The following is a 23,791-nucleotide window of genomic DNA, read 5'->3' on the forward strand; positions in this document are numbered from 1 at the left end:
GATGGGGGGGTTCTGCCCCACTGAAAAAAAAAACCTAGTTTCCACCCCCCAGTTCTGACTCCGATTCAGCTGCCATCCTCCGTTCCTCCTGAGTGCGAGTTCTTTACTGATGGGCAGTCCAGATCCTCCAGAATGGGATCTGGTAGCAGCAGGAAGGTCAGGGCTCCTTGATTGCTCAACGTTCATTTTTGTTTGCAAGCCAGCACTGAGACCAGTTACTGACCTTCTGGACTGAGCTGTGGCACACTGTCATTTGCAAACGCTGGGGCTGGCTGGCTGCTCCCCGGAGGGAAGGTTAACCCTGAAACCAGAGAGCCTGCTCTGAAGCCCACCTGTTGAAGGAGTATGACTTCAAGGCAGCAGTACCTGGGTTACTTCCCTTAGCAAAGTGTGTTCAGCAGCAGGAACATACAACAACAAAAGTCACAGTCAGCAATCACAACAAAAGCTAAGGGTCAGGAGCAGATTTATTTAAGAAAAACCTCAAACCTAAATCTCTACTTCCATTAAGAAAGCATTTCAGATCTTTGGGGTTGGGCTTTTTCAAGTGTCTATTTGCATATGCGCTAAATCACTGTCGGTCATTCAAGTATACAATTTAAAAACAAGTCCCCTACCCCTACCGTGAGGACACTGACAGAGTGTCTCTGGATAGTCCAGGGTGTCTCACCATTTTCCTTCCCCTCTGCCTCTCATGACTTTATAAAGACTATCACTTAGAGATACTAGAATACAGGAGGGAAGCCATCACTACTGGTGTCTGGTGATAACTACTCGGCAACACCTAGGCTGTCTTGTAAACAGAGATATATGTAAAAACATCATGGTGATTTCATTCAAATAAAATCCAGATACAGAACATGGCAAAAAAAACTGCATCACATGAAACAGGAGACCACATACAGTGTAGCTGATAAATGAGAGCAGCCTATGTACAAATACTACATTACATTCACTTTCACGCTTGCCAAGCTATTGTTTGGCTAGCAACAGTGAACCCACACTACTTGAGCCACATTCACGGCTAGTGTAAACTGGTTCCATGTGGAGTGGAGGCCAGTGCTGAATTTGACTCCATGTCTCAGCCCCATGCCAGATTTTCACTCTTTGACCTACCAGCTTTACTGCTGCTTTAACACTGAATTCTACTTGTGCTGAACACATTCCCTGCTCTGAGTCTGTGTAAAAAGCTTTCCCCCACTCTGTGATGAAGATCAAGGTGGAGATCTTACTTCTGGGCTGGTCTTTCCCAAGGTGTGTATATACCAGCTGATGAGCAGAAGCAGGGTTTAAACCAAGTTATTTGTGGGAAGGAGGGATAGACCTTCCAGTGAACATGCAGGCTTATTCTCCCCCTGCCTGAGAAAATACTTTGAAAACCATGTGCTGTTTGGGGCACTCCGAAGGCAGGAAGTTTTGCTCCTCAGAGATATTGCTTTGAGTCAGCAGATGCCAACTCCATCCTGCTATGGGCGGCTTCCCAGTTACAGGAAAGAATGAACTTCAAAGGCAGTGAATCCCTTCCCGTCCACTTGAACACTGATTGTAACACAGGGGTGTTTGCTTGTGTGCTGTTCTCTGGCAAATTAGAGGAGCAGCCGGTGGAACAAGTCTGGTTGTCAAACTTAAAGAGCGTTAGGAACAGTGGAGCGTGGAAAGGATAGGCTGGCTGATTATGACCCTTTCATTTAGTCTGTGGTATAAGCAGACACTTTCAATAGCACAGGAAGGAAGGAAGGAAGCAAGCTGTAAATTCGTTTGACCAGCTGCTCAAAGTCAAGACAGCTGAAAATGGGGAGCTAATCTGGCTATGGAACAGTTCTAGGAAGTGGCATTGCAAGCTTCCCCACAAGGCACCAGCTGTGACCTATGGGGACCTCTGCTAAAGGTCATCACAGTGGCTAATTCAGGCCTTGTTCTCTGCTGAGACAGCCAAAGGCTGCCACCCTCAGAGCTACTTATGCTGGCTTTCGCTCTTCCGCTATCATGGCTTATTCTAGCCAGATGCTCAGCTAGCTGCCTGCGGGCAGTAAATGTAATCTAATATGGGAACGTGTTGGCTTTGTATTCAGATTGGTTTATGCCTCTTAACATTCACCCATTAGCAGAGTCCCGGCCGTGTACTCGCTTGTGGGTTTGTTACTGCACATTTATCTTTCCTCCTTGCTCCTAAAAAGGACAATACAGAACCCTGCCACTATTAATTCTCTATTGCTACAACCCCTGTGCAAGCTCATTCCTGAACACTGCTGGCCAGGTCTACCACAATGCACAGAACTTGTCCGTGCACTTGCAGCCAAACAGGAGGATACGCACATCCAAAACCTCACATGGGGCCTGGATGTATAAATCCTAACACAGGGGGTAGAAATGGCACGGCACAAAGAACTGGCACACCCAAATCAAAGCGAGGATCGGAAAGGTTGGCTCCTTGACCTTGCCAAGTCATTTAGCAGGACACTAAGTGGAAGCCATCTTTATGGACCTGATGTCACAAGAGTGCCACCCCTGGTTGATTCAGAGGCTTAAGCAGCAGCAGCAGAGGGGTCAACAGTGGTGAACACAGGGAAAGCTCCATGTTAGACCTGAGCAGTAACTTCACCATGGGATTCAGAGACAGTCAACCATGCAAAGGCCTTCAACATGGTTGACCTCATCTGAGCCCTTCGGGGGAAACACCTGTAATTTCACTGGGCATGTCACTCAGCGGGGTGGTTCTCCTCCGCAAATGGAATGTAAAAGAGGCACCTTCTGATTCAAGAGATCTGTTCCCTGGCTGCACTCAGGAACACAAACAAAGCCTCTACTCTTAGCCACACAGAGCCGACAGCCTCCAGCTCACTCACTCTTGGCTATTGCATCTTGTGCTCCAGCAGAATAGTCTAAATTCTAATCAGTCTCATCTTGACAAACCCACTGGGCTCAGGTTGCTAGGAGTCACTGAGGCTCTAATTTGGCCTGCAAAGTCCAGCTGGGTTCTTTGGATCAGGGCTGGCTTTACTATGCTAGCCATTAGGAGGGGAAAAGTGACCTGGGAACTGGACACAGCTGACCAGGATGGAGTCCCCGGTGCCATTTGTCACCTGCGCTTTAAAAGGTGACCTGCAAAGTGAAACTGAGTCAAGCCCTGATCTTACGTATGTCCAGAGCAGGAGACCAGGACAACAGCGTGACTGACCTTTTAAATGTCTTTCCCAGCTCAGTGACACTCTCTCACACGTCTGGGCTCACTGAAGAGCCCACAACGCGATATCACAAATGGAGAGTCTTGTTGCAGGCTCTGCGCCGGCGCAGAATGCATCGTTCCTAGCCACGTGCACCGAGCCAAGAACGGCAGAGGACTTCACAGAGGGAGCAGGAGACTTGGGAAGAGGCGGTAGCCACAGCAGTTTTGAATGCCCCCTGCAGCTAGGGAGCCAGCCCAGAAGCCGGGGCTTGGCATCCATGCTTTGTGATTGAACTTTACAACGCTGCGCTGGGCATTAGCGGCACCAGGCTGCGAGTAAGGTAATGGGAATGGTAATGGACAGCAGCCAAAGAGTAAAATCAGACAGGTGGGGAGGGAGGGTGGGCCGACAGCACCACAGGCAGGGGGCCAGTGCCAAGCCAGCGTCTAACAGATGCATGTTACCTTTACAGTATTAAAAATTTTAAAAGGACCATTTTAAAATGAAAGGGGCTGCGAGCCGAACTCACTAAACTCGTTCTCTACACGTTCCCCACAGCTTGGCGCAGCCAGCAGCTCCTCTGTATTACAGAAACGACCCCCCTTGCAGGGGAGTCCCTGGTGTTCTGCCCTGGAAAACCATAAAAAAAAGTCCTTCCCGAGACAGTCCTTTACTCCTTCTTGGCCTCCTTCCTCTGTCTGGCCAGCAGAGGCCCCAGGCTGTTCCACACTTCGGTGTACATCAGCGTGCCCACAAAGACAAAGAGGGTGCCCAGCCAGTGCCAGGCGGTGAAGGGGTTCTTGAAGTACAGGATGGAGAAGATGAGGCTGACAAACTTGCGCAGTGTCACCACCAGGGTGACGGTCAGGGAGGTGCACTCCGTGGTGAGGATGAAGACTCCCCGAATGCACACGTATCTGGGTGGGGTGAGTTAAGGGCACAGCGAGTGGAGAGCAGCACAAGCCGGTGGTTGGCCGTTTGAGAACACGGGGGCCTTGGGTGGGTCCAGTGGACGGATTAAGCCCTCGGGAAAGTGAAACGGATAGCACCAGCTTGAGCCAGGGACAGTGCAGCTAAGTGCTACTTCCCGACCCACAGAACCCCTGCCATTCCAACCCTGAGCTCCTCCTGCCCAGCTCTGCCAATGCCCCTCCAGCCTGACCCACAGTCCCTCCTCCTGGCCTCTCCCCACACACAGAGCTCTGCCTATGCCCCTCAATCCTGCCCCCTGCCCCGCCCCACCCTCCTATTCCAGTACTGCTCTCCCCGCGCACACAGCTCTGCTGATGCCCCTCCGTCCTGACCTGCAACTCTCCTTCCACTCCCTGCTCTTCCAGCCATGGGCCCCCACTCAGCTCTGCTAAACTCACTCCAGTCCTGCAGCGCCCCCCAGGCCTTCTGTCCCTGTCGCCCAACCCAGTTCTGCGAAGGCTTCTCACCCCTGAAGGAAGCTGGGTTTGCTCATGTTCTTTTAATGCTAAAATATTTCTTATTTGCCCATCTAGCTTGTTCTTCTTCCCTGTTTCATGGTTTCTGTACGGACACTGCCCCTGCTCATAGCCATGACAGATATTCACAGGTGCTTCTCCTGCTGCCCCAATCGCCTACAGTCTGAAGGCTCATCTGCCCCACATAGCTGCAAAGGCACCTCAAAGCTACCCCCTCCCCAGGTTCCAGCCATCCATTCATGCACAATCCAAACTAGCCAATGGAGCACGGCTGGGAGATCTTTTTGCTCCTTTGCTCTATGCCCTGTTCCCGGAAGCTGGGTTTGCAGGCTCTCTGGTAATTCCTACCAACGTCCATGCACCTTTACAGCTCTCTCAATACAAGGGATGATACGATGTCCTTCAACGGAGGCCAAACCCTAGGAGATTCAGGATCACTACCATGCGCCTTTAAGTATAAGAGCTAGTAGCCTCATTCCTCACATTATTCAGGGCTAGACTTACGTGACTTAAGGCCACCAGCCACAAGGGAATACTCAAGATCCACCCCTGCCCCCACCCGGAAAGAATTGACTTTAAAGAGAGGCACAAAATTTGTTCTCCTCTTCTAAGCCCTTAATATGTTTCCATAGCCGTTTGCAGTGCCTATACGAATCCCCCCACTCCTCGACACCAGCCAGAGCTCTCGGAGAATCCAGCCATCATAATCTCAGAACCAAACACAGAGCTAGAGCAGCCACTCTCTTAAAGAAGGGTTAAAAAGTTGCACTAATGTGCTGACAGCACCTGCTGCAAGACCAGGTAGGCTAAATCTAAGAGCTATCAATCCTCCTGCTGCAGGGCATAAGCTGATAAACAGCGGGAGTGGAGAAGTTTCTTCCCCTCCACGCCCCCTTGCTAGATACAGGAGGGATGTGTTTAAGGAGGTTTTTTTTTTTTTTTTTTTTACCAAGAGGCTAGTGAAGCAGTAGAAAGGCTCCTCACTGGGGTGCAGAGGGAATAGTGAAACAAGGACTGATAGCTGGGGGGGTGGAATTTCTAAGACAAAGGGGTGGTAGAATTTCGACACAGAGCCAGCTGGCTGCCTTTTTCGGGGGATCGGGAAGCTTCTCACTGATCCATCTTTCCCCTTCCCCGGGACAGGCAAGAGTGTTTGTATTCACAGGAATATTTCCACCCTCCTCTGGCCCAGTAAGTGTAGAGGACAAAGGTAGAGTTCAATGATAGGTAAGTAGAGTTGCCTAAGTGCTAAAGCCAGTTAGTTGTCAAGCCATTCCACCCACACAGGACCCTAGGCTGGCTTCTGTGGCTACTTGACTCAAATTATATATGCACAGCTGTCTGGATCTCTTTCCAAATTTCCTCTGAAGTATCCTGCAGTGGCTGCTGTCAGAGAGAGGGATACTGGTCTAGGTGGAGTATTGGTTTGCTGCAGTGCAACGGGAGGTGGCATATTGTACTAGATGAACCATTGTTGCTTTATACGCAGGTGCACACAAGTTGCCATTGCAGAACAGACCAATCCTTGCACAGAGATTGGGAGGGAACAGAAACAGACCCCTCCCCCCTTCCACATAAAGAGCTTACAATAACCGCAAGCCATAACTCGGTGACAAACTGCAGGAGCATCTGTCTCACCCCTGTATCGCCGAGGTGTGTTCATAACAAACAAGAACCACAGGGTGCCATTATCGAAATGCTTGGGTCCCCGTCTCTTCTGTTGCCTTCACTCACTGCATTCTGCCTGAATTCAGAGAGCAAGAGCTTCCCTGCCCCACAGGATCCTCTCTGCCTGCCTTTTCCAACTTGACACGCACACTTTCAATAATTATTACCCGTAGAAGTTTAGCTGCTGTGTCCATACCTTACATCAGCTCAAGCGCACCTGTCAACGCCTCTGGTCTCTTGGACACAACACGCACGCTGTTTCAGCAGCTGACAGCACCTCTTGCACATCAGCTCTGAATTCAGGGAGGTCTAAGAGCACAAGGCAGGATTTACACAACTGATCTTTTGGCCCCGTTTTCTCAAAACAATTGAATCCCTGCTGCCTGCCCTGGCTCTGCCGCCAGTGTGTTTGAAGGATACTGAGTGATGACGTTCACGACGAGGTAGAACCACATGATGGGCAAGGTCAGCCCGATCCCCGGGACTTGGAATGGCTCTGCGAGGAGAGGGGAAAGAAGAAAGGTCCATGTCTGATCTCAGCCCAGCTTTTAATAGCACAAAACCACACGCAATGGCAACGAGCCCCCTTCTTGGTGGTCTCAGCAGGGAAGCCTCTCAATTGCGTCTCACTCAGGGAGGCCTGCAGGAAAAGCTGTGGGGAGCTTTCATTGCGGCTGACGATGCTGTACCCACGCTAGGGATAAACACACCACAGCTCTGGAGACGGAAGGGCATTCAGCACCACTGGCATTCTAAAGCAGACTGGAAAACAGTAACAGTTGCACATGCTCCAGGGGCCCTGGGCCCTACCACCTGGAAAGGGGCCCAGTTCTGGTTCTGATCTAGTGGGGTAACTTGACTTTTATTGCTAGGTAGAAACATCATGGTGAGGTGCCATCTCTTACTGCTCGCTGGCGTCTCCTGCTGTACGTGCATTACACACAGAAGCTGGGCAAAGCTTTTGCCGCGATAAGCACCATGAGAGCTGTGCATTTCTGAATTCTCAGCCGAAGACGGGTCCACTATCAAGCAGCTACTGGCGGTGAGAACATGAATTCCAGTTTGCACGTGCTTCTGCAAGTTTTTTGGGGAGGAAAGGAAATCTCACAAAGGCAACACTGTGCTGGCAATACCCCACTGGAAAAGTGTGTGTGAAAAAGCTGTATGAAAACATTTGTCATTTTCACACAGTTCATCTACCCGGACACGCATCATGGGCTAGAGCAGGGGTTGCCAAGCTGGGGCTCCGGAGCCACATGCGGCTCTTCAGAAGTTAATATGCGGCTCCTTGTCTAGGCACCAACTCCAGGGCTGGAGCTACAGGCGCCAACTTTCCAATGTGCCAGGGGGTGCTCACTGCTCAACCCCTGGCTCCGCCACAGGCCCTGCCGTGCCCTGGCTCCTCTCCCATCCCAACCAGGGCCTCCTGCATGCCAGGAAACAGCTGCTCGGGAGGAGCGGGGAGGGAGGGGGAGGCGCTGATTGGTGGGGCTGCCGGTGGGGGGGAGGCGCTGGGAGCTGCTGACGTATTACTGTGGCTCTTTGGCAATGCACATTGGTAAATCCTGCCTCCTTCTCAGGCGGGCCACCCCTGGGCTAGATCCTCAGCTGCTGTAAGCCTCTGCAGCTTCATTGATTCCAATTTCAGAGCTATGCTGATTTCAACCAAAGTATCTGGCCTGTTTTGTGCTCATGCCCTGCCCCATGCCAAGGCATCACTTATGTGAATGGTTTAATGAAATCTGTTATCACTTGATTTTCTGAATGGGGAGGAAAAACAGCCCTTCTTTTCCGCTAGATAGAAGGATTTTCATTTTTAAATGGCTGTGACTGACGAGGGAAGATGAACTGTATGTTACAGGGAAACCTGTTTACGAAACATCACGTAGAAAAGTTTTTGGCTGTCAGATAAAATTGGGGATCTGTGTATGTGAGGTGGGGCTTATTTAACAATAACATTCACCAGTTTTCAGGTTTCACTTCTGCATGTGAGTAACTTTATGCACACAAAACAGACCCACTGATTTTGACAGGACTACTGATGATAGATAAAGTTAAGCATGGGTGTATTAGCAGGGTTGGGAACTTGACAAGTTTCTAATCCCTCTGCTGGGTTAAAGCATTCTTCATAGCAACCCACAGATTTAAGTTCAGAAGGGAGCATTGTAATTACTTAGGCTGACCTACATAACCACCAGCCAGAGAGTCTCACCCAGAGATTCCTGCACTGCAGAGAAGCAACAAGTGCATCGACTTGCACAAAGAAAACTCACCAGACTGGCTGAAGAGAACAGCATGGGCGTAGATGTCCGGAGCGAGGAGGAGGAAGCCAGGGAGGGGCAGGGCATGCTATGGCAAGAGACAGAAATTCAATGCAGAGGTTTAAACTGACACCATGCAGAGAATCCACATCAGTACAGGGAGCCAGCGTATGTGCATTTCAAGTAATATTAAAGGACAAATGCTTTAACATACTAATTGCCACTACGAGGCTGCCCATGTATAATCTGAGCTCATGTACAGTTTATCCATCCCTCCGAACTCAAGTGAAAATGATCAGTCACTCTTGGTAGAGCAGTCCAGGATTACGACAGGATGAAATGCATTCACTGACCCAGCCCTCAAGTTCTAAAGGGCTGAACACCTGAGAGAGAGGCTTGGAGACAGTTTTTGATCAATGCAGGCCTCATTTCCCCTACCCCCTCTACAGTATAGTAACCTGGCATCATAGGCCTTAAAGATGGGAAGGGACCTACTATAAAATCATCATGCAGGATTATTTCCTACAAAACATTTCCTACCGCCGAGCACCGCCAGGGATTGCCCTCATGGCTCTGACCATAGGATCAGGGCCTTCAGGTCTGGATTCTTTCTACAAAAAGGTTCCAGCTGGGCCAGTGTCTCTATCGCATAGAGCAGACTAGAACACTGCATGAAATGTATATTTGAAATGCTTTGGTTTGAGATAAAGCCAGCCGTTGCTTACGTTGTAAAACAGTGCCTCCTTGGAATGCTTTCCAAACTGTTTGTAGATGGTCTCTTGAAAGATCCCCATTCTGGCTGACATCAGGAGGGCGAAGGTCAGTGCCACGATTCCTGTAACACAAAAGCAGCCTTACTGTCCTGCCCCAGAGCTTAATAAACCTCACATCAATCAGCGTACGCAGATCTCCAGGGCGTGACTCGAAACGCAAGAGAATGGGAAAACCGACAAGAGACTGGTGCCGCAGCCGAAAAATGTTGGGGCCTTTGACTATTTTACCCATGTGACTTAGGCGCTACGTCTCATGGAAAGCCAATAGGATTTAAGCACCTATGGCCCATTTTCAAAAGTGATTTCGCTGCTTTAGATGATGTTACCCCCTTGACTGATATCAAAATCTGAAGCCAGCCCCTAGATGGAGTTACTGCCCCACATGCAAAGAGACCAGTGATGATATCGGGTTCCTCAAGATATCAACCCCAGCCACTAAAAGCAGCCAGAAAGTGAAGACTGGCCATATTAAACTCTTTAGTACCAGTTTTCTAAAAAGGCTCCTCCATGGTATATCAGACCCATAAAATACAACCAAGCTTGTAGGTAACTGCTCCCTTGTGGGGTAGTCTGCAGCACCTGGGTGAACAAGAAGGCCCTCTATTGTAGGGAGGAATTGGGCCAGTACTGTCGGCATACATATGGGGCCAAATACATGCCTGGTTTAAACCTGCTGTAGGCAATGGAGTGACACCCAGGACTGAGACTGTCCTTTGATCTCTAAGCAATTCTTTTACGCCCCCCTCTCCAGCTTCAGCGGATGACGGGATGCTGCAATATTTTCAGAAGCCATCATTTCTTGGGTTATTCTCCCGTGTCTCTTTCCTACAGGGAGTCTGCTTTACAGAGTTAGGCCCAGATTCTAATCTTGGTTACATCAGTGGCACCTGCCCAATGGAGATCAGACTCTGCCCTGTTTGTACTTAATATGAATCTCTCAAATTCACTGCTGAAAAGTAACCTGGGAAGAGAGCTGATAAAGGAGCAACCCAGCTCCATCACTAACCCGCACGAACACTCTGAATACTATTTTTGACCAGCTGGTTGCAAGCAGCTTTTTGCAATGTGATAGGCTTGTATCAACAGGGTGAGAGAGGGCAACGTGATTCTGCTTAAATCGATAGCAGAAATGTAACTGATCCCTGGAGCCGGGCATCCCACCGCTCTCTGCTGCCGTGCAGTTTAAGCACAGCTGCAGGCCTGGAGATCAACCCCATGAAAGCAACTTCGACCAACATAATTGCAAAGCCAATTAGTGTCACTGCACTTACAGACCTAACAGCCACCACATGAAGACATGGAGTCCGTCCGCTTCACTTAAGCTGGATTTAGAAGCCTACGGAAGGTGGGGACAAGAGAGTCAGATCATTATAATGGATGCAGTTTGGCAGTTTGCAAGTGACTAAGTTTGTCTCTCTGTTCCCAATAGCTGATGGATTGTGTTCCAAACCTATATACAACCAGTGTATCGAAGACAGCCCTGAGCGTCCTTCCTGTGCACCTGCAAGTCCCTTCACTGGTTAAAGAGAGTATGTGGTAGTTCTGGCTTTCACCCCTGCTTTAGTGAAATTGGTGGGTTATGGACATCACTTCATCGGATGCATACTGTGGAAAGTATAGAAGATCTTTTTATACACACAAAGCAAGAAAAAATGGGTGTTTACCATTTTGTACTGGTAAACACCCATTTTTTCAAGCTTTGTGTGTATAGAAAGATCTTTCTATACTTTCCACAGTATGCATCCGATGAAGTGAGCTGTAGCTCACGAAAGCTTATGCTCAAATAAATTGGTTAGTCTCTAAGGTGCCACAAGTACTCCTTTTCTTTTTGCTCAGAGATGGTGAGCTCCTGAGGAAGTCAACAGGAGCTGCAGGTGCACAGCCTCCTTTGCGGGGTAGAAAACAGACTTATCCAAGCGTGCACCTATTGAAAATGGGATACAGGCTCACACATGCTGATATCCACGCCTGCACTCCATGGCACATGCCTAACTCACAGTATTTGCTGTGAACCTATTAAAGTTAACTTGGATTATTACTTCTAATCTAGTCTAGAAGTACAGCTGTTCAATGCATCTGGGGATGCATTAATCTCCTGAAATCTGCATTATAAATAAGCAAGGATCCTACAGAACCCAGCCTCTTTCACTGCAGACTAACTGTAAGCAGCTGTCTCTGTGAAAGAGCAACAGGGCTGCTTATAGTTATTGCACAAGGAATCAGGCCTGGCTCCATGAGCATCTTGTAAGTTTTTCCTCTCTACAGGTGCCTGTGACAGCAGGAGATTGGTCTCTGACCCAGGAGGTCCCTTCCGATTCTACGTTCTGAAGTATATTTTCCCCCATGATAAAGCGTTATTGTCACTGCAAGTCTGCAGTGGGCTTACACACTATTCAAACCCTCAAAACTGGGCCAAATTAAATCAGTTTTCACCAAGACCCTGGAAGGGGCATCTCTCTAAGACCTATCTCCATGGTCAGTTTCAATTTTCTGGACTTACCTCTTTAAAACCTGTTAAACCAAGAAGGAAAAACCTAAAACAAGAAAAGTTGCACACGTGTGTGCATTCTCCTTACCCCGAAACCACACTCTCCTTGCTCGCAAAAAATTGCTATCCTGTTTATGCTCAAACTTACCCAAAAAATAAAAATCACACTTGGTTTCGGGCCAGGCCTGGAAAATTCTAGTTTGAAAAGTGACCAGTTCTGGAAGCTGAGAGCAAGGTTTTTAGATAAGCTACTGCCAGTCTAAGCAAAGTCACCACAATGGTTGTGCAACAGCTAATAATCAAATATATTAAACCCAATAATTCTGTTTCCTCTGCAGGTAAAAGTAACTTGATATTCAGTGTGCCCCTTGGAAAAGAAAAAACTAAGCAGCATGTCATAAAAGGCACCTTGAACTAAAAAATAAAAAAAAGGGAAGGCCAGCAAAAATCAGGTGTCTGACTGTGGGAAAGCTCTCTAGGGAAACAGACAAAAATAGGCACTGTACTTCCTTCCCATTGATACAAAGGGAATTGCCTGATTAAGGCATCCGTGGCAGCTCCTACTCTTAATAGGGCTCACAGCTGCACAGACTCAGACACTTGAAAAGCATTCCTTACCACTTGCTTTGCAGACATTAAAGTGCAGATAAAGATCCCCATGGACACCAGGGCTATGGATGTGTATTTAGACACACTGTATCTGCAACAAGAGAAGAACAGAGAGACTTCAGCATTCTAGTCTCCCCTTTCCAAGCTGGGAGCTTTCACCCAATGCTGCACTGAAGAGGCATTAGGCCTGATTCTGCTCAGTTACCCTGGTGTAAATCCGGAGTAACTACTGATTGGAAACTGTTGAACAGAAGATCCACGGAAAAGCTCTTTCAGTTCTAGCCCTTTCCATGCTCAAAAATTTAAGTGCTCTCTTTCCAAGAACTAGTCCAGGACCAAAGGGTTCCTAGCCCCACTAGATCACAAGATAGGGAGCCTTAAGATCATGTAATTCTGATTACTCTCTTGCTGAGCCGCTTACTTTTCATTTGCTGATACCCACACACAGATGGAAAGGTCAGCAGAAGAGAGCTCTTATGGCAAAACCTAGCCTCACTCCCGCCTGGCCCAGCAGCATGTCTCGAGCCCTGGTTCATCAGTGCTAACAGTATCTGTTACATAAACCAGACACTGGAGGGGGACAAAGACCCACACGCTCCTATTGCGGCAAAACCAAAAGCTTCTTGAAAAATATTTAAGCCGATACCCCACATGGAAGGGAGTCCTACCCAGGCCTCAGCTGGAAGGCTGGTGGCTGCAAAGGGAGTGACAGGGGCTACTGAGTGACAAAGCACTCTCTTCCCTGTTGCTCCTCAGCCACTTACAGTCACACGGCCAGCCCATGAGCAGCAACCTGGGACCAACTCTCCTTAACTACTTACCTATCAGTAAGGGGTGATATAGGGCTTAATTGATTAATGATCATAAAACACTGTGCAGCTCAGACAGAAGGTGGTACAATGAAATGCAAAGCAGGAGTACTGAAATGCTCCCTCTTCAGATACAGCTGGAGCACCAATCCCAGCTTTGACATGGACTCCCACCCTGACTTCTGGCAAGTCACTTACCTTCAGTGCCTCAGTTTCCCCATCAGTGAGAGGAGGAGAACACTTACACTGGGGGATGACAGATCAAGTCTAAAGTGCATTGCAGATGAACAGGTTTGCACATGTGCCAAATGCTGCTGACTATCAGATGTTGCCCTAACTAAGTCAATAACATACATTTTTTTTCTGATGAAACCGGGAGATATAATTTACCTTTTTTTCAGAATGATGATACCTAGAACCATGCTCGCTATTAGAGAACCCTGGAGAGGTGGGGGGGAGAGAAAAGCAAAACAAGGTCAGTGTGTCAGGCACCCCCCCAGAAATAGGAGCACATTCAACAAGAAATCCTGTGTGCTCTGAACAGTTAAGTACAGTTCACTAATAGAAATAACAGCTTCAAGATAAGGATGGAGAGAGACCAAAATCAGAGAAGGACTGATTCTCATTGGACCCAGAGAAGAGAAGTAATAGGACTTGCGGGCGCAGCAGGAAAATTTAGGTTTTCTCCTTGTCGTATTTACGCTAAAACAGATACAAGGGCAGTTCAGGAAGAGAACAAACTAAAAGTTTCTGGCATCAACATAGTGGGGAACAAGCGTAGACCCTCTATCTATCTGGGGATGGCTCAGGAATGATAATGTTCAGGTGAGAAAACTACGAGGTTATCTAGCTCAGCGCAGGACTGGTTCTTAAACTGTATCCTCTTTTTATTTTATTTTTTAAACAGTCTAGATTTAAGATGTGTCAAGCCATTGGCCATCCACCGCTTCTCATGGAAGGTTACTCCACAGCTTAGTAAGCGATACCTGATACTCAAGCATTTGATACATTTCCTTTTTGCTTTAATGTAAGTTTACCTTGCCACTTGTTTTGCAGACATTAACATTTGTGAAACTAACATGGACGGGGCAGCATTTTCTAAACCCTGAGGTGCACCCACTAGGGGGGCATGAAGGACTAGCAGCATGAGCACACACATGCGTGCTGTGTGGGCCTTTAATACGGCATGGTGCTGCAGAAGGGAGGAGGTGAGAAGGGTTTAGTTTTCTTGAGGTGGGGCTCAGCTTTCAGGTGACATCTTCTTACCCAAATGATCCTGTTTGTACATTTCATGGCTCATTGGGTGAATACATCTCCCCATGCTAGTAGTTTTATTATGTCAAAGTGAAGCTCTCCTCCTCAGCCGGGCCTGGAGGGAGACTGAACAGACAGGTTCCGCTCCCCTGGGACATTGTGCATGCCCACACTGAGAGAAAGGCTGGCAGAGGTACTCACTGATCTGAAGATCATGTGGAGTGGCATGGCTATGTTTAGATTCAGGGCGTAGTTATTCACTACGCTGACTGTGAAGAACATGGCCACCATGATCAGGTAGTATCTGAAAGGGAAACACAAGGGGCTGGTCAGCAAAGCAAGCTGACGACCGGGAAGTTCCTTCTAGATGTTCTCTCATGCAATGCTCAGGCAGCGCTAATCTGTGAGCCCCAGAGACTCAAGTTCTCTGCTCATCCTCCGAGCAGGAAAAGCCCAGGCGGTGCAAGTCTCCCTCCCTTACGCGCAACAGTGCTCCCACATCTGCTCCAGGTTGGGTGGGGAATTCAATCTCCATCGTCTCCGTAAGTAGACTGTTGGTGCCAGCAACGGGACCAACTGTGAACAGGCTGGTATTTAGCGATCCACTCGGCACCAGTCTGAAACCAAGTCGTTTCACACAGGCCATCAAGTCGCAGGGATCAGAGGTGGAAAAACCAATCAGGTTTTCTAGGCCACACTGCTGCCAATGCAGGATTGTCCCCCACAGAATAAGTGGGGGTAAAAGAAGAATTTTTGCAAGACTTCTTTCCCCACAGATTTCCAGTGGGCCCCACTCATTACCAAACCCAAGAGAGATCCAGTCCCCTAAAAGACACGCTTGCTTACTCAACAGCTACTAACATGTTCCTTAGGAGAGAAGACTCTGAAAGCAGTTTCCTATTAATAGTCCTGGATAAATGAGTTCATATTTTACCAGGCATGACAAGTTCTGAATGAGGCGTTGCTAACTCTGGAAAAGGAATGGGGTTTAGACAGGAGAAAAGGATAAGCTGTTTTATTAAACACGAAGAGATAACAGATATCTAGTCAATTCAAGCCCAGCCAAAGCATTTAAGTCTACTGTACCTTATTGGGATGGCTGGCCGCTTCCTTCCGAAGTTGGCTTCAAAGATAAAACCTTCCACTGCTATAAATAAGAACTGTGCAAATGTCACTATGTTCCCGCATCCTGGAAACTCTCTGGATTTGTGGGGAAGAGAGAGAAGGAGAAACATGACGACACAGAATATATTGTAACTGAATGCACCCAGGAGGAGACCAGTAGCTTACACACATTCATAGAGCACTTACCAGTGTTTACCATTCTAACACACCAGACAAGCTTACTTAGCATGGTTCTTACATAGCCCTAATCACTGTAGTATAGGCACTTCCACCGTAAATTCATATACAAACTACTCACAAGGATCACTTCACTCATCACTGGGATGTAGCAACCTCTGGGGAGCAGCTTGGCAGCTGTTTAACTGTGCACAGCAACACCACTCAGCAGGCTTAAGACAGGAAGTGAAGTAGGATATCATTTTCTTCTATATAGGTTTTTTGACTGCCAGCATCCTTGTATATCTGAGCACCTTCCAGTCATGTTATTCACATTGCTTAATGCAGCTGTCACCCGTGGCTCATTCTCTTATCCTTCCCCCAAGAGGAGAACTGTGCATGCGGTGGAGGGTTTGGGTTTGATAAGGAGAGAGATATTCTTTTTTATGTACACACTATCTGTGTTTGCTAGAAAAGGGCGGTCAAAATGGTGCACCTTGCACTTGGAGAGGAAGGAGATAAGGTTTAGGATGGTCTTTAGTTCCTGGGGGAGTTTGTTCCAGTCTCAGACCAGCCCCTGAGAGAGCTCTGTCTCTTGAAGCGCTTTACCCTCATGGGAGAACGTTTCACTGTGCCGGAGGAGCAGAGCTGTTGCCCAGAGTCCTCACTCTGGAGCGTCAGGCGATCTTTCAGATATCCTTGCCCCTGGCCACTGAACATGCTGAGAAGCAGGCCCGAGACCTTTAGATTGTTATCCATTGGAAACTGCAGTGAAAACTAGGAAAGAGAAACGACTAGCCATTTGGAATTCAGCTAGGACACCAGCGTTACTTACCTTGCGTTTTATTTTTGCAAGAAGGGCGTTGATCTTTAACCACCATAAGAGGCCAGTGTTTCAGTTTTACATTTCATCAGAAAGATTTGGGCTATGGTAGCACCTCTGTGCTAGGCCCTGTATGAACACAGTAAGTCAGTACGTACAGTGGCATAGGTCCATCTGCCACTATGCTGGGGCATTTGCTCAGTACTGACCCAGAGGGGAGAGTGCCACCTATTGGATCACTCATTTAAATGAAGCTTATTGAGATGAGCAAGCATACAAGATACAGTGCAGTCAGACGGACACAGGATCGGGCTTCACAGAAATAATGAATTTTTGTACCAGGTGTCCACTCCATCATATTTGTTTCTACTTGGTAGCAGGTTGCCACATCTTACAGTTACTGTTGTCGCCTCTTTCACTCCTCTCAGAGCCAGACTCAATTTTCCTTCCTTGCATTTCAACAGGAAATCTTTTGAAGAAGCACTTTTTCCACAGCTCGGGGTTTAGATGGTGGAATGGAAGATGTCTCCGTTTTACTGTGTCACATGGTTAACAGAGCTGTTCCTCCCTGCACTTCCAGTGTCTGATTGCCTGTTATGGAACTGCAAAGAGCCTATGTTCTGTCTCTCACTGAGCTAAGGCAGTCTGATAGGGTGAGGTTTCTGTGTATCACTATCGTTTGCTGTGGGCTTTTTATTGTTTATTTGCTGTTCTTCCTGATGTACTGGATAGGGACTTGATTTTAGGGTTGGTGTGTCTTGAACATTCATTTCTGAGGGGGGTTATTTTATATCACTACATTACCTTGATGCTAAAGAAGAGTGGATGGCTCATCTGGGCTCTTGTTTTAAGTTGTCTGGTATGGGTCTTCTAGTATCTTGGGAGGGGAGTAAGCATATGGTTATTTGCTATTTATGGCAGTAACTAGGTGTTTGCTTGAGACCTCCCATTCCAGAAATGATCGAGCCCAAACCTGCTTAGCTTGGGAGATCAGACATGACAACAGCATTAAGTGTTTCGTGCACATGGGATATTTAGTGCTGGAGTAGTGTGCTGGGCCCAGGATATCAGTGAGACAATTACTTCTCACCCACCTTGTTTCAGGAAGTGGAATTTAGGCAATGCAGGAACAACTAGAAAGAAGCCAGTTTTTCTTGTTACAGTGTCGGGCTTCCACAGACTATTGGTAGTGATACACAGAATCCAATCCCTGAGATTCAGGCCCCTGCTGCCCGGTTCTTCTTCTCCCCCCAGGGACCCAACCATCTCCCTACCCCTGGTGGTCACTAACTCAGGAGTCTGGATCACCGCCAGTGTAATATTCCTCCAATACTTGCCCCTTCAGTACTCCCATCCCACCACAAGATCTGGAAGTCTAATGCTCCTGCACTAACTATAAAGTCTTGTTGAAATTGTAGAGCTCTGGGAGCAAATGGAGAAACCATAATTAATCTAAGAATCAAGCAATTACTCACAAGGGTGTGACTGTGTCCTGAGGTGAACCAACTACCGGTTGCATACATCTACTGTGTGTGTGTGTGCGCGCGCACACACACCGGAATAGCCAGGGCCAACATTCAGAGATTCTCCCAAGGAACTTTGATGCTGGGACAGGACAACATGCAGCTATCACAGAGCATTTGCTAGAGTACATGACTGGCTGGGAGCTCAGATGCAAGAGCAGCCCACTATGCTGTGCCCCTCCCCGCCCAATTGCATGCATGCATCATGCTGATTGTTGCTAGTTTATAGTCATAGGGGACAACTGAAAGTTGAGTTGACACTTCCCCTTTTCTGACAGTCTCTGAAAACCACCGACCCCTCTGATGCAACAGAGAAACCAGTGCAAAGGACTCTTGAACATATCTGAGCACTGGCTGTGACGAGCTAAAACTCTGGTGTGTCAGACTGGAGAGGACCCATTTTTCACTGATTTGCTGTCCAGTTGTGTCTAAGTTGCAAACTCAATTAACAGGAATGTGTAGACAAATATGTTGTTAGCCATTTGTAGGTCTCTATCTGGCCTTTACCTTTGGTTCACATCCCACGACTGGTGTGGGGTGATTTGAGAGGGGCTGGGAAAGAGGAATTAAAAGCCTGGTGGGATGCCAGAGTGGTCTCTGACTAGACTAGGATTTGGTCATTCATCTAGTCCATTCCCCTTCGCTCTCTCTTGAGCCACAGGAACTCTGCCTCATTGCTCCGCAAGTAAAAGAAAGAAGTTAGGGACAAGCCCGGTTCTAAATTGTGTCAACATAAAGCTATCTGCAAATTTTACAAGACAAACACAAATGAAAAACAGACTAACCAGTCACACACCCATATAACAGTATCCTGACACCTTGGCAGGTTTACAGAAAATGGCTAGGAGCCTAGTTATATCAATTAATTTTTGACAGCTATTTTAACTCTACCCAACTCGGCAATTCTCTTTCGTTAGGACAATAATCCTCCAATAAATTTAAATTACATACAAATTGTAAGGCACCAGAAGGCTGGGTGGTTCTGGGTCTCTCATTTTGCTATTACATTAAGATCACAACCCTTTTTTGTTTCACTTCTCTTCCTGCCTTCTAGGAGACTGAATTTTCTCTTCTGGGCAGCCTGGTACAAAGTCCAGAATGCAGGATTTTTCCGTAGCATGGGCTAGAACAATGGCTTTCTACCTTTCCAGTCTACAATACCTCTTACAGGAGTCTGATTTGTCTTGTGTACCCCTAGTTTCATATCACTTAAAAACTACTTGCTTACAAAATCAGGCATAAAAATACAAAAGCATCACAGTACACTAGTACTGAAAAACTGCTTACTTTTTATTTTTAAAGTTATATGGTAAAAATGAGATCAACTGAAATACAAATATTGTACTTACATTTCAGTGTATAGTATATAGAGCAGTATAAACGAGTCATTGTATGAAATTTTAGTTTGTACTTACTTCACTAGTGATTTTTATGTAGCCTGTTGTAAAACTAGGCAAATATCTAGATGAGTTGATGTACCCCGCAGAAGACCTCTGCGTACCCCTGGTTGAGAACCACTGGGCTAGAACTCATTACAGAGAACAGCTTTTCAGCCTCCTCTCTGCCCATTCCCAATCACATAACTGTTAGCGTCTGGGAACAACAGCAACAGTCTGGAAGAGGTAGCAGGAATCTCTTGATGCAATTTTGCAGCTGGAACCAACTAGAATAGCCAAAACCATGCAACCAGCCAGCTCTCAGCAGACCATTAGAAAGTGGACCACAGTTTGGGAGTCCTGGCATAATGGACTTGCTCATTCAGTTCATCTCATCCAAGTGACTGTTCCAATGTATTTCTATCTGTCGTCATGAAGGGACTGGCTACAGTGTCGTGCGCTCTCTCTCTCGCATTATGTATGTGTATATAGAGTACATCACCTGTCAGGCCTCCTTCATACATCATAAAGGAGAAGAGCCCATGTGCCCAATTCAAAAAGGGAAAAGTCCTTTTTGCTGGTCACCTTTAAAGAAGTCTGCTGCACATTGACATCTTACATTTAGTGAGGATGATTTACCTGCAGTATTCTCAGGTGAAGTTTCAAAACATGGAACTCACAACTCTGGTTTGCTAAGTGGATTCATATGGATCTCTTTCTGATACCAAGCGTGATGCTTTGCTACCAGTATCCTCTTCTTTTTAGGTTATCATCTTAAGCTCTGATCCTGCCACCAGATCTACACAACTCATGCCTCTATATAGAACCTCATTGACTTGGGGCTTTAATTGCTTGAGCAGGGGCTAGGAGGCTTGAAAACCAATCTGTTAGGTTTGTATAGCTTGAAAGCTTGTCTCTCTCACCAACAGCAGTTGGCCCAATAAGAGATTGCAGCGTTGACTCTGAAATTTTCTGGATTTCCACTGCTTGCTTTTTTGATAACCACAAAATCCTCTCTGAGGTTTTTCATCCTTTTAAATGGGAAAATCTGAGCTCAGCTTCAACTCTAGCTTAATAAAACACTGCCATATGCCAATAATACTGTATAGCACTTTGCATTTTCAAATACTGTAGGGACATTACATATAGATTATGTAGGTAAACACTGGCATGTTACTGATGGGGAAACTGAGTCACAGAAAGGGGCTGTGACTTGCACAGGAGGCATTGCAGTGTTGCCAGCTCTCATGATTTGATCATAAGTCCTGTGATATTTTTAGTGCCCGAGCTCCTTGAGTCATATGAATATATTAAAATCTCTGCTTTCATTTGAAACCCCCTCTCCCCCACCCACAAAAACCCTATGTTTTCAGAGAAAAACTTGAAAACATGACTCAAGTGCACCCTAAAGGCTCAAAAATGAGAAGGCAAATAAAAACATTAAAAAATAGTATTTCTGAAAAAAAAAACCAAAAACACAACCAAGTCAACCATGATGTTCGGTGGTTGATTGTTTGATTTTTGAAAACCTGGGGTTGGCCATGCTGCCATGTACAGGGCTGTAAACCAGGATAAGCTGGCTCTTGACACGGACACACTGGTGGCCTTGGGCACGTCACATGCCTGGCCTGATTTTTCTGACGTTCTAAGCACTCACACGTGCCACTGACTTCAGCGGGTGGTTAGTGCTACGGCTGCCTTCTGGGCTGACCCACTGGGGTCTGAACTGGGAACCTTCAAAGCGAAAAGCATTGACTGCTACAACTAGAGGTAAACAGCCAACGCTCCTGAGCTAGGGACTGTAACAACTCATATCCTCTGCAGACCCACACAGAGGGAGGGAGACCTGATACACACTCACCAGTGGGTTATATGAGCACCTCCAGGAAGGAAAAGAGACAGGTCATTAATTTCTTTGAGCCTCACTTTTCTCATCCACAATATGGGAGTCATGTCACAAACCTACCACACAGGGGGCTTCCCCCCTCTGCTATCAGAGGATTTTCCTTCGCTCACAAGGAACAGTCTCTCCACATATTGCCATCATACGATAATGCTCCCATTTGCAGACCAGGCTCCAGTACCCACCATACGCTCTCCCCTTTCTTCTAACACAAGGGAGACCCCTCATGTCCCATTACACAGCTGTCTCCATCCCCATCCCATGCATGCCCAGGGCCTCCTCTCCCTATTATTTAGAAAACTATTTGCATCTGCGTATGAGTCATTCTGCAGGAGTGTTGGGAAAAGAAAACAGAAAACCCCAACACATTTTAAGTTGCTGCTCCTGCTAAAATCTTATGCCCTATCACTTCAGGTGCATTGCCACAGATGACAGCCCCCTTCTCTTTAACGCAGGCATGCATCCCAGGGGGAAAATAGGCTCCAACAGGTGATGCACCCTCTTAAATTGCAGCATGGCCAGAAACTGGGGTCCACCCTGGGCTCCAAGCTTGGTTGTTTAGAGGGCCCCGTCACAAGACTAGGGCACTAGGTAGCCATCTAGCTCCACATTGGGGTGGACTCTGGGATACAGGGCAGCCCCCCTGAACTCAGCATTAGATCTGCCAGATAAGGGATTACAATACTGAATGACATTGGACTAAGAACCGATCCCCAAGGAACAACACCAGAAACACCTTACTCAATGGCCCCATACACAGGATAGATAGCACGATGCTGAGCTATGGACTGAAATCTGAGGTGGGTCAAAGCACATGGTCGTAACAGTGGGGTGCAGGGTGGCCCCAGAAGCTCAGGGGTGAATCAGAGCCCACAGCCAAAGCTCTGGGCTGCCAGACGCCCATGGCTGGGAAGAGCACCAGGTGACAATACCCACACAAGGTGCAGACTCATCAAAAACTGCTTAGCCCCCCCACCCCCTACCTTCACAAGTGCCCCCAGCCTGGGCCTTAACCTAGTGACCCCAGCATGGCACTCCCCACCCCAGCAGGCTGTGCGCAGATCAGACCCCGCAATCCTAGGGTGCTAACAAGTCACTGGGCCAGATGCCCCCAAGCCTAGGGGACAGCACAAGGACCCTGCCCCCGAAGATGCTACCACTCACCTGATTGGGAGCCCCCAGGCCAGGGACACTGCCCCTCACCTAGGCAGTGACAATACACCTGGCCAAGCAACACCAGCTCAGAAGCCCTGCCCGCCCCCCGCCCAGTAGCCACATCAGGAGCCATGCCCCCCTCCAAACCCAACCCAGCCCAGGAGCCACATCAGGAGACCTGCCCTCCCCCAACCCAGCCCAGCCCCAGCCCAGGAGCCACATCAAAAGCCCAGCCCCCCCCCCCCCCCCAGCAGCCCTGCCCCCCCCCCAAGCCCAGGAGCCCTGTCAGGAGACCTTCCCCCTCCCCAGCCCAGGAGCCCTATCAGGAGATCTGCCCCCACCACAAACCTAACCCAACCGCCCTGCCCCCACCCCACCCCCAACCCAGGAGCCCCATCAGGAGACTTGCCCCGCCCAACCCAACCCAGCAGCCCCGCCCCCCCCAACCCAGAAGCCCCGCCCCCCCAACCCAGAAGCCCCATCAGGAGACCTGCCCCCCCCAACCCAACCCAGCAGCCCTGCCCCCCAAGCCCAGGAGCCCTATCAAGAGACCTGCCCCCCCCTCACAAACCCAACCCAGCAGCCCTGCCCCCCCCAACCCAGGAGCCCTATCAGGAGACCTGCCCCCCCCAACCCAACCCAGCAGCCCTGCCCCCCGAGCCCAGGAGCCCTATCAAGAGACCTGCCCCCCCCGCCCCAAACCCAACCCAGCAGCCCCGCCCCCCCCCCGAGCCCAGGAGCCCTATCAAGAGACCTGCCCCCCTCAACCCAACCCAGCAGCCCTGCCCCCCCCAAGCCCAGGAGCCCCACCAGGAGACCTGCCCCCCTCGCCCCCAACCCAGCAGCCCTGCCCCCCTCGCCCCCAACCCAGAAGCCCCATCAGGAGACCTGCCCCCCCAACCCAACCGCCCTGCCCCCCCCACCCGCAACCCAGGAGCCCTATCAGGAGACCTGCCCCCCCCCAACCCAACCCAACCCAACCCAACCCAGCAGCCCTGCCCCCCGAGCCCAGGAGTCCTATCAAGAGACCTGCCCCCCCCAAACCCAACCCAGCAGCCCTGCCCCCCCCGAGCACAGGAGCCCCATCAGGAGACCTGCTCCCCCACAAACCCAACCCACCTGGCCAGCAGCTCCAGGAAAACCACGTTGCTGCAGCAGCCGCTGAAGACCAGCCCGACGGCCAAGGCGCGGCGCATGGTAGCGGCTGGGGGCCCCGCTCCCACCGCCGCGCTGAGCCTCCCGCCGGCCCCGGC

The 23,791-nt window shown here is 48.7% G+C and overlaps 1 protein-coding gene across 1 annotated transcript; it reads right to left on the reverse strand.

Moving 5' to 3' along the window:
• Positions 1–477: 477 nt before the first annotated feature.
• SLC35B4 (solute carrier family 35 member B4) lies at positions 478–23,791 on the reverse strand. The gene is made up of 10 exons (XM_074942710.1): positions 23,658–23,791; positions 15,564–15,677; positions 14,679–14,781; positions 13,614–13,663; positions 12,424–12,505; positions 10,593–10,653; positions 9,270–9,379; positions 8,557–8,632; positions 6,704–6,779; positions 478–4,084 (listed from the first exon to the last, which is right to left on the reverse strand). The coding sequence occupies exons 1-10, from the start codon at positions 23,732–23,734 to the stop codon at positions 3,838–3,840; spliced, it is 996 nt and encodes a 331-aa protein (XP_074798811.1). The 5' UTR covers positions 23,735–23,791; the 3' UTR covers positions 478–3,837.

This window comes from Natator depressus, chromosome 1 (assembly GCF_965152275.1).
Source record: "Natator depressus isolate rNatDep1 chromosome 1, rNatDep2.hap1, whole genome shotgun sequence".
Classification (NCBI taxonomy): Eukaryota; Metazoa; Chordata; order Testudines; family Cheloniidae; genus Natator; species Natator depressus.